Source organism: Terrapene carolina, unplaced genomic scaffold (genome assembly GCF_002925995.2).
Source record: "Terrapene carolina triunguis isolate 2854851 unplaced genomic scaffold, T_m_triunguis-2.0 Scaffold115, whole genome shotgun sequence".
NCBI lineage: Eukaryota > Metazoa > Chordata > Testudines > Emydidae > Terrapene > Terrapene triunguis.
In genome coordinates this window covers 199,536-211,348 of record NW_020664466.1, presented here as the reverse complement: position 1 = coordinate 211,348, position 11,813 = coordinate 199,536, and the positions used below count along the sequence as shown (strand labels likewise).

The 11,813-nt window shown below is 46.1% G+C and overlaps 1 protein-coding gene across 1 annotated transcript; it reads left to right on the top strand.

The window, feature by feature from the left end:
• The first annotated feature begins 1,330 nt into the window (after window positions 1-1,330).
• On the top strand, window positions 1,331-2,155 carry LOC113406660 (olfactory receptor 5A1-like). Its single transcript, XM_026652464.1, has one exon. The coding sequence runs from the start codon at window positions 1,331-1,333 to the stop codon at window positions 2,153-2,155; it is 825 nt and encodes a 274-aa protein (XP_026508249.1).
• The last annotated feature ends 9,658 nt before the right edge of the window (window positions 2,156-11,813 follow it).

Below are 11,813 nucleotides of genomic sequence, written 5' to 3'. Positions count from 1 at the left end.
CCATTCTTATCCATGCCCCATTCAGGGATCTCAGTGCACCCGGAACCAGATTTTCAAAAGTATATAGACAGAGATGTGTCTAAAGACACAGATAGGTAGAACTGCATGAAATTCTTTCCTCCTTTTATCATTTTTTCATAGAACCTCTCTGGTTTGACCCAGCTGCCCCTCCATCTTCATGGCGGAGCAGTGGGCAGGCCAAACGTTTAGTGAGCAGTGCTGTGACCCTGAGCGTCAGGTAGCAACGCACACAGCTGGGCCCCACCCTGCAAGACAGGAGCCGCTGATTTCAATGGGAGCTGGGGGTCACGTTTTTAGAGGTGTCCAGCCACTTAATGGGATTTTCAAATGTGTCTAGTTGCCTAATTCCCACTGAACTTCTGTAGGAGCTTTCAAAATATGGCCCTAGGTACCTATCTGCATCTTTAGGTGTCTAAATCCCTTTGGCAATATTGCCTCAGGGAAATGCTGCAGGCTTGGGGAGGTAGAAGAGTGGAGAAGAGGGTGTTGGTATGAAAAAGTGCTTCCCAATGATTCACAAGCTAAATATGAGTCTACAGTGTAACACTGTTGCAAAAAAAGCAAACATCATTCTGGGATGTATTAGCAGGAGTGTTGTAAGCAAGACATGTGAAGTAATTCTCCCGCTCTATTCCGTTCTGATTAGGTCTCAACTGGAGTATTGTGTCCAGTTCTGGATGCCACATTTCAGGAAAGATGTGGACAAATTGGAGAAAGGCCAGAGAAGAGCAACAAAAATGATTAAAGGTCTAGAAAACATGACTTAAGAGGGAAGATTGAAAAAATCAGGTTTGTTTAGTCTGGAAAAGAGAAGACGTAGAGGGAACATGATAACAGTTTTCAAGTACATAAAAGGTTGGTACAAGGAGGAGGGAGAAGAATTGTTCTTCTTAACCTCTGAGGATAGGACAAGAAGCAATGGGCTTAAATTGCAGCAAGGGAGGTTCAGGTTGGACATTAGGAAAAACTTCCTAACTGTCAGAGTGGTTAAGCAGTGGAAGAAATTGCCTAGGGAGGTTGTGGAATCTCCATCATTGAAGATTTTTAAGAGCAGGTTAGACAAACACCTGTCAGGGGTGGTCTAGATAAAACTTAGTCCTGCCATGAGTGCAGGGGACTGGACTAGATGAGGTCCCTTCCAGTTCTATGATTCTATTATTTCTTTCTGTTCTTACAGGACACAGTTTTGGCTGAATAAATGTCCATGGCAAACCAGACAACGGTGACCAAGTTTATTTTCCTGGGACTTCCCAGTGATCCGCAGCTCCAGACTTTCCTCTTCCTGGTGTTACTATTTATTTATCTGACCATGCTAGGGGGCAATGTGTCCATCATGTTGGTGAGAAGGGCTGATCCCCACCTGGGCACCCCCATGTATTTCCTCCTCTCCGATTTATCCTTCTCAGATATCTGCTTCTGCTCAGTTGCGGTGTCTAAGATGCTGGAGACCCTCCTATCAGAGCGGAAAACAATTTCTGTCAGCAGCTGCTTTGCCCAGATGTTCTTCCTCCTCCTGTCGGGGTGTAGTGAGGTTTTCATTCTCTCAGCGATGGCTTATGACCGATACGCTTCCATTTGCAACCCGTTGCAATATATGAGGACAATGAGCTGCAGTCAGCTGGTGGCCGGTGCATGGCTGATTGGATCTATGTATGCCCTCATCAACACGCTCCCTCTGTCGGCCTTACATTTGTGTGGGCCTAACACAATCAACCATTTCAGTTGTGAGCTCCCCTCCTTGGTGGCTCTGTCCTGCTCTGAGACCTTCACTAGTGATATGGTGTTTCCCACCTCTGCTCTGACGATAGGTCTGGTCTCATTCTCCCTTACCCTGGGTTCCTACATTCATATCCTCACCACCATCCTGAGGATACGCTCTGAGGAGGGCAGGCATAAAGCCTTCTCCACCTGCATCTCCCACCTCATTGTGGTGGGTTTATTCTATGGGACAGGCTTGTTTAGGTATTTCAGACTCAATTCGGCCTCCTCGGTGGTGCTGGATGGCCTGGTGTCCATCCAGTACAGCATCTTAACGCCCATGTTAAATCCCCTCATCTACAGCCTAAAAAACAAGGAGGTGAAGGCAGTTCTCAGAAGACTACTGGGGGGAAAGAACCACTCAGCTCCCAAGTAACCCAAACACCATGATGTTGAATGTATAATAAAGAAGCAGAAAGGTGTCAATAGCTGACTGCTCAGGTTTTCTGCTAGCGTATAGCATGGTGAGACTTCAAAGTACTAGAGTTTAACAGCTACCAGTAAGGTGCTAACTTCCTCTTCTAGTTCAAGTGGCAGAGGGCTGTGTAGTGGATTAGACAGTCCTGGGTTCAAAACCTGCTGGTGTTAGATGTGGGGAATTGCTTCTATTACATGTAAAAATTGAGATATGTATTTTCTTTGTAGAAATCCCTAGGAAATGCCATTCAAAACCCCACATTAAGGATAAAATTTTCAATTTTACTAATCTAGCACTCTAAAGTACTTTTATGGGCCACATGATTGTAGCATGGGAATGTCTCCCAGTCTGCAAAGTGTTTATGCTCATAATGCCACAGAGAGGTATTATTCACATTGCACCATTTGGAAACTGAGGCACAGAGAGACTCGGGCACAGATCCACCAAGGGACTTGGGCAATGGTGAGTGTTTTAGATACCTAACCACCCAGTGGCATCTCCAGCCCCAGGTTAGGTGCCATATACAATGCACGGTAAGAGTTTGGGCACGTAGGAATGGGATCCACAAAGGAAGCACACTAGGCAGGGAGCCACCTAAGTGAGAGAATGGGAGATGCTGATGAGGAGGGTGGGGCCTAAGTCCCTCCCCTCTGCTTGTTGTTCTCAGCTGTGACCCTGGAGTTAGGCACCAAAGCCATTTTGCAAGGAATTCTGGGAGGTGGGGCAGAATGAAGGGGGAAGCGCACCCTTATCCTAATGGCTAGGGTGCTTCCCTGTGACATGTGACATGGGAGACCCCAATTTAATTCCCTTTCCCTCCCCAACTGTCTTGTGCGGCCGTGGGCTGCTCTAGGTATGAATCATAGAATATCAGGTTTGGAAGGGACCTCAAGAGGTCATCTAGTCCAACCCCCTGCTCAAAGCAGGACCAATTCCCAACTAAATCATCCCAGCCAGAGCTTTGTCAATTCGGGCCTTAAAAACCTCCAAGGAAGGAGATTCCACCACCGCCTTAGGTAAAGCATTCCAGTGCTTCACCACCCTCCTAGTGAAATAGTGTTTCCTAATATCCAACCTAGATCTCCCCCACTGCAACTTCAGACCATTGCTCCTTGTTCTGTCATCTGCCACCACTGAGAACAGCCGAGCTCCATCCTTTTTGGAACCCCCCCTCAGGTAGTTGAAAGCAGCTATCAAATCCCCCCTCATTCTTCTCTTCTGGAGACTAAACAATCCCAGTTCCCTCAGCCTCTCCTCAAAAGTCATGTACTCCAGACCCCTAATCATTTTTGTTGCCCTCCACTGGACTCTTTCCAATATTTCCACATCCTTCTTGTAGTGTAGGGCCCAAAACTGGACACAGTACTCCAGCTGAGGCCTCACCAATGTCAAATAAAGGGGAACGATTACGTTCCTCGATCTGATGGCAATGCCCCTACTTATATAGCCCAAAATGCCGTTAGCATTCTTGGCAACAAGAGCACACTGTTGACTCATGTCCAGCTTCTCATCCACTGTGACCTGTAGGTCCTTTTCTGCAGAACTGCTACCTAGCCATTCGGTCCCTAGTCTGTAGCAGTGCATAGGATTCTTCCGTCCTAAGTGCAGGACTCTGCACTTCTCCTTGTTGAACCTCATCAGGTTTTTTTTGGCCCAATCCTCTAATTTGTCTAGGTCCCTCTGTATCTGATCCCTACCCTCCAGCATATCTACCTAGCCTCCCAGTTTAGTGTCATCTGCAAACTTGCTGAGAGTGCACTCCACTCCATCCTCCAGATAATTAATAAAAATATTAAACAAAACCGGCCCCAGGACCGACCCTTGGGGCACTCCACTTGAAACCGGCTGCCAACTAGACATGGAGCCATTGATCACTACCCATTGAGCCCGACGATCTAGCGAGCTTTCTATCCACATTACAGTCCATTCATCCAGCCCATGAGCCGGCAAACAGGGCTGCTAACAGGGCAGTTTGAGTGGGAGTTTACAGGGGGAGGTGGAAGGGGAGGCAGGAGGGCCCAGTGCCCTGTGTGCTGTGTTCCTCCAGGTGCGGAGGGCACAGGTGAGCAGGTGGGCTCAGACAACAGCAGCCATGAGCCAAGCAGCAGGGGACACAATGCAGATGATTGCATGTGGCAGCTGCGGTATGTACATGGTCCTAGCGGGGGTGCCTGAACAGAGGTATGTCTGCATGAAGTGCTGCCTAATAGAGCTGCTAGAAGAAAAGATCCGAGGTTTGGAGATGCAGGTAGATACCCTGGTAGAGTTTAGAAGGGGGTTCGAGCAGCTGATGGAGCAAAGTCAAGGAGTGGCTGAAGGGGAATGCTCAGGGGTACAGGTGGAAGCAGGGGCAAAGGCCTGTGAGGGGAGAATGCCGGGGGGAGAACAAGGGCAGTGGAAGCATGTGACCGTGAGAAGCAGGCCAAGGAAAAGGAGGGCCAGTGAAGTGGAAATAGAGCTCAGGAACAGGTTTGGGTGTTTGGAAAATGAGGAAGGGGTGCAGCAGGTGGTAACTGAAGGGGGGAGGGTGAGGAAGAAGAGAAGAGCGGCTAGTCCCATAGAAAGAGGGGAGGAGTTGATGGAGACAGCACCAAATCTGGGCCCCGGGAGGATACAGGATGGCATAAGGGGGATTGTAAGGGAAAATAGGAATGGACAGGGGTTGCAACTAGAGGGAACAGGGGATAGATTAGTAGATCACACTGTCACCAGACAAAGGCAGGTTTATGTGATTGGGGACTCCTTACTGAGGAGGTTAGACAGGCCTGTGACCAGGGCAGACCCAGAGAACAGAAGAGTGTGCTGTCTACCGGGCGCTAAGATACGGGATGTGGACCTGCGGTTGAAAAGGATCCTAAAAGGAGCAGGTAAGAACCCCTTGATCATCCTTCACGTAGGAACGAATGACACGGCTAGGTTCTCGCTGGAGAGAATCAAGGGAGATTATGCCAGGCTGGGGAAGACACTTAAGGAAATCGAGGCTCAGATCATCTTCAGTGGGATTCTGCCTGTTCCTAGAGAAGGGCAGCAAAGGGGTGACAGGATTGTGATGATAAATAGTTGGCTAAGTGAGTGGTGCTATAAAGAGGGCTTTGGGATGTATGGCCACTGGGAGGCTTTCGGGGACAGAAAACTGTTCTCACGGGACGGACTTCACCTAAGTAGGGAAGGAAATAGACTTCTGGAAGGGAGGCTGGCTCATCTCATCAAAAGAGCTTTAAACTAGGAATTTGGGGGAGACGGTTGGGAGATGTCCAGTTAATCTCCACACCAGATTATAACATTGAGAGGGAGGTCGATGAGATAAGAACAGTTACAGCCGGGGGGAAGAGATTGAATATAAGGAGAAGGGGGGGATGGATACTAGACTAATAGGTCATGCTGGCGATACGGTGTCCGTACCAAATTGGATAACAAATGTGAGAGAGGCCAAACAGCATAAATTAAGATGTTTATACACCAATGCGAGAGGCCTAGGTAACAAAATGGAGGAATTGGAGCTCCTGGTCCGAGAAATGAAACCGGATATCGTAGGAATAACCGAAACGTGGTGGAACAGTAGTCATGACTGGAGTACAGGTATGGAGGGGTATGTGCTGTTTAGGAAAGACCGGAACAAAGGTAAAGGTGGGGGAGTAGCATTGTATGTCAACAATGAGATAAACTGTAAAGAAATAATAAGTGATGGAATGGATAAGACGGAGTCTGTCTGGGCAATACTCACACTGGGTAAAAGAACTACTAGAACCTCCCCTGGGATAGTGCTTTGGGGGTGCTATAGACCGCCGGGATCTAGCCTGGATATGGACAGAGAACTCTTTAATGTTTTTATTGACGTAAATACTAATAGGAACTGTGTAATCATGGGAGACTTTAACTTCCCGGATATAGATTGGGGAACAAATCCTAGTAACAATAATAGGGCTCAGATTTTCCTAGACGTGATAGCTGATGAATTCCTTCATCAAGTAGTTGCTGAACCGATGAGGGGGGATGCCATTTTAGATTTGGTTTTGGTGAGTAGTGAGGACCTCGTTGAGGAAATGGTTGTAGGGAACAACCTTGGCTCGAGTGATTATGAGCTAATTCGGTTTAAACTAAATGGAAGGATTAACAAAATTAAATTGGAAACTAAGGTTTACGAAATCAAAAGGGCTAACTTTAATAAATTAAGGTGACTAGTTAGGGAAGTAGATTAGACTAACATATTTATGGATCTAAAGGCAGAAGGCGCCTGGGATTATTTCAAGTTGAAGTTGCAGGAGCTGTCGGAGGCCTGTATCCCAAGAAAGGGAAAACGATTTGTAGGCAAGTGATTTAGACCGAGCTGGATGAGCGAGCATCTCAGGCGGGTGATTAAGAAAAAACAGAAAGCGTACAAGGAGTGGAAGATGGGAGGGATCAGCAAAGAAACCTACCTTATTGAGGTCAGAGCATGTAGAGATGGAGTGAGAAAGGCCAAAAGCCGTGTAGAGTTGGACCTTGCAAGGGGAATTAAAACCAATAGTAAGAGGTTTTATAGCTATATAAATAGGAAGAAAACAAAGAAAGAAGAAGTGGGACCGCTTAAGACTGTAGATGGAGTGGAGATTAAGGATAATCTAGGCATGGCACAATATCTAAATGAATATTTTGCATCGGTCTTTAATGAGGCTAACGAAGGACTCAGGAATAGTGGCAGCGTGACGGATGGGAATAAAGGAGGGGGGGGTTGACATTACCGTTTCCGAGGTAGAAGCCAAACTCAAACAGCTCAACAGGACTAAATCGGGCGGACCGGATGATCTTAATCCGAGAATATTAAAGGAACTGGCACGAGAAATTGCAAGCCCGTTAGTGATAATTTTTAATGAATCTGTAAACTCGGGGGTGGTACAATTGGACTGGAGAATAGCTAATGTGGTTCCTATTTTCAAGAAGGGGAAAAAAAGTAACCTGGGTAACTACAGGCCTGTTAGTTTAACATCTGTAATATGCAAGGTCTTGGAAAAATTTTTGAAGAAGAAAGTATTAAGGACCTTGAGGTCAATGGCAATTGGGACAAATTACAACATGGTTTTACAAAAGGTAGATCATGCCAAACCAACCTGATCTCCTTTTTTGAGCAAGTAACAGATTTTTTAGATAAAGGAAATGCGGTGGATCTAATATACCTCGATTTCAGTAAAGCGTTTGATACGGTACCGCATGAGGAATTATTGGTTAAACTGGAAAAGATGGGGATCGATATGAAAATCCAGAGGTGAATAAAGAACTGGTTAAAGGGGAGACTTCAGCGGGTCATACTGAAAGGTGAACTGTCAGGTTGGAGGGAGATCACCAGTGGGGTTCCTCAACGTTCTGTTGTGGGTCCGATTTTATTTAATCTATTTATTACTGACCTCGGAACCGAATGTAGGAGTGGGCTTATAAAGTTTGCGGATGACACAAAGTTAGGAGGTATTGCCAATTCGGAGAAGGATCGGGATATTCTGCAGGGAGACTTGGATGACCTTGTAAATTGGAGTAATAATAATAGGATGAGATTTAATAGTGAGAAGTGTAAGGTGATGCATTTAGGGATGACTAACAAGAATTTTAGTTATAAGCTGGGGACACATTGGTTGGAAGTAACAGAAGAGGAGAAGGACCTCGGAGTCCTGGTTGATCGCAGGATGACTATGAGTCGGCAATGTGACATGGCCGTGAAAAAAGCTAATGCAGTCCTGGGATGCATTAGGCGAGGTATTTCTAGTAGGGACAGGGAGGTGCTGCTTCCGTTATACAAGGCACTGGTGAGACCTCATTTGGAGTACTGTGTGCAGTTCTGGTCTCCCATGTTTAAAAACGATTAATACAAACTGGAATGGGTACAGAGAAGGGCCACTAGGATGATCCGAGGAATGGAAAGCCTGTCGTATGAAAGGAGACTCGAGGAGCTCGGTTTGTTTACCTTAACCAAAAGAAGGCTGAGGGGGGATATGATTGCTCTCTTTAAATATATCAGAGGGATAAATACCAGGGAGGGAGAGGAATTGTTTCAGCTCAGTACTAATGTGGACACGAGAACGAATGGATATAAACTGGCCGTGGGGAAGTTTAGGCTTGAAATTAGACGAAGGTTTCTAACCATCAGAGGGGTGAAGTTCTGGAACAGCCTTCCGAGGGAAACAGTGAGGGTGAAAGACCTCTCTGGCTTTAAGATTAAGCTTGATAAGTTTATGGAGGGGATGGTTTGATGGGATAACGTGATTTTAGTCAATAGGTCATTAACGTGCCATCGCTGGTCATTAGTAACAATGGTCAATGATGGGATATTAAAAGTTACTACAGAGAATTTTTTTCCGGAGGGTCTGGCTGGAGAATCTTGCTCGCATGCTCGGGGTTCAGCTGATCGCCATATTTGCGGTCGGGAAGGAATTTTCCTCCAGGGTAGATTGGCAGAGGCCCTGTAGGTTTTTCGCCTTCCTCCGCAGCATGAAGCAGGGGTCGCTTGCTGGAGGATTCTCTGCGACTTGAAGTCTTTAGATCATGATTTGGGGACTTCAACAGCTGAATCAAGGGAGAGAAATATTCCAGGAGTGGGTGGGTCAGCTTTTGTGGCCTGCATCATGCGGGAGGTCAGACTATATGATCATAATGGTCCCTTCTGACCTTAAAGTCTATGAGTCTATGAACTTGGCGGCAAGAATACTGTGGGAGACCGTATCAAAAGCTTTGCTAAAGTCAAGGAATAACACATCCACTGCTTTCCCCTCATCCACAGAGCCAGTTATCTCATCATAGAAGGCAATTAGGTTAGTCAGGCATGACTTCCCCTTGGTGAATCTATGCTGACTGTTCCTGATCACTTTCCTCTCCTCTAAGTGTTTCATAATTGATTCCTTGAGGACCTGCTCCATGATTTTTCCAGGGACTGAGGTGAGGCTGACTGGCCTGTAGTTCCCGGGATCCTCCTTCTTCCCTTTTTTAAAGATGGGCACTACATTAGCCTTTTTCCAGTCATCCGGGACCTCCCCCGATCGCCATGAGTTTTCAAAGATGATGGCCAATGGCTCCGCAATCACATCCGCCAACTCCTTTAGCACCCTCGGATGCAGCGCATCCGGCCCCATGGATTTGTGCTCATCCAGTTTTTCTAAATAGTCCCAAACCACTTCTTTCTCCACGGAGGGCTGGTCACCTCCTCCACATACTGTGCTGCCCAGTGCAGCAGTCTGGGAGCTGACCTTGTTTGTGAAGACAGAGGCAAAAAAAGCATTGAGTACATTAGCTTTTTCCACATCCTCTGTCACTAGGTTGCCTCCCTCATTTAGTAAGGAGCCCACACTTTCCTTGACTTTCTTCTTGTTGCTAACATACCTGAAGAAACCCTTCTTGTTACTCTTAACATCTCTTGCTAGCTGCAACTCCAAGTGTGATTTGGCCTTCCTGATTTCACTCTTCCATGCCTGAGCGATATTTTTATACTCCTCCCTGGTCATTTGTCCAATCTTCCACTTCTTGTAAGTTTCTTTTTTGCGTTTAAGGTCAGCAAGGATTTCACTGTTAAGCCAAGCTGGTCGCCTGCCATATTTACTCTTCTTTCTACACATCGGGATGGTTTGTTCCTGCAACCGCAATAAGGATTCTTTAAAATACAGCCAGCTCTCCTGGACCCCTTTGCCCTTCATGACCCCCAGACGAGGAAGACAGGACAACGCTGAGCTGGGGTATCCTACTATGGCTTTGCTGCTAGATGGGCACCAGCCATTGGGACTCAGGTAGCAAGGCACAAGCCCTGTGGCTGAAACTTAGGCACTTTTGGGACATTAGTGGGGAAAATGTAGGTATCTAGGGAGTTTTAGGTGCCTCCAGAGTTGGGTGGCAGCTGAGCAGGGATTCTCAAGATCTCAGTGGCTTCTAAAGATCAGGCTTAGGGGTAAAGAAACCAGTTTAAAGGGCCCTTTAAGTCAAAAAAAAGGGCTTCATCATGTGGACGTGTCCAGGCTTAATTCGATTTAACGCTGCTAAATTCGACCTAAACTCGTACTGTAGACCAGGCCTGAGGGAGGCAACCTACTGGCAGAGGATGTGGAAAAAGCTAATGCACTCAATGATTTTTTTGCCTCTGTCTTCACGAACAAGGTCAGCTCCCAGACTGCTGCACTGGGCAGCACAGTATGGGGAGAAGGTGACCAGCCCTCTGTGGAGAAAGAAGTGTTTTGGGACTATTTAGAAAAACTGGACCAGCAAAAGTCCATGGGGTCGGATGCGCTGCATCCGAGGGTGCTAAAGGAGTTGGTGGATGTGATTGCAGAGCCATTGGCCATCATCTTTGAAAACTCATGGCGATCGGGGCAGGTCCCAGATGACTGGAAAAAGGCTAATGTAGTGCCCATCTTTAAAAAAGGGAAGAATTGAGTAGCACTTTTTCCACACATACCTCTAAGTTTTTTATTTAACAATGACTTGTTCTTATAAAGAGATGTTTCAACAAAAACATGCTTATCATTTATTGACTGATTATTGATTGATTGATAGGAAACTATTTAGGTCTTCTAAACCTATTAATCTTTGCAAGAGAACACATATTACAAAAATACAGCTTTCCCAGATACAAAATTTGGGAGCATTTAGGAAACCAGGACACACAGGAGAGACCAAATAGTGTAACAATCCAAACCCACCCACGGGAATCCAAAACCAGGGCTATGCAAAATGTGTTTTCTCAACTCAGTTAGAGCAGAAGAGCAGATGAAATACCGAACTGGAATCTTGAATTTTGCTGTGTGGAGTGCAGAGCATATCACAGTTATGTTTGCAGTGAGGTCAGTAGTAAATAGGAGCTCTAGTATTTAATGGGAATGCAGCCATCCCAAAACTTAGTATGTCCTCACATTCCCCATGGAAGCACCAATGGGCATGAGCTTGAGGACACCTAGATGCTATCTCCACTGCTAGTTCAGCCAGATGGATTTGTTCCCACAGCAGTCACTCCTTCTGAATTCCTGTGAGCACCATCAATTTATGGGTGATCTTTCTCAGGCCCTCGTTAACTTCTTTGTTCCTCAGGCTGTAGATGAGGGGATTGACCAGGAGATCAGGACAGTGTAGAAGACAGAGAACACTTTGTTGAGGTCTCTAAGAGTATCAGTGTCTGGTAAAATATAGACAATGATTGTAGTCCCATAGAAAATTGATACTACCATGACATGAGAGGAGCAGGTAGAAAATGCCCTTTTTCTTCCCGGTGGTGGAAAGGATTCTTAAAATGGTGGTGATGATAAAAATGTAGGATGCCAGGGTTAATAGAAATGGGAAAGGGACACCTATGGAGGTGAGTATGAAACTCAGCAGCTTCAATAGGTTGGTGTCATGACAGGAATGTTTAATCAATGGGTTGAGATCACAGACAAAATGGTCGATTTCACTGGGGCCACAGAATGTTAATTGTGACATCAAACATACAGTTATGGTACTAGCCACAAATGCCCATAGCCATGACCCAGCTGCTAGAACCCAGGTTCTGCCATTCATAAGGGCTGCATAATGCAGAGGTTTACATATAGCTAAATACCGGTCATAAGACATTGCTGCTAGGAGATAACACTCTGTACATGCCAAGAAACCAAAACAATAAAACTGCATGATGCAG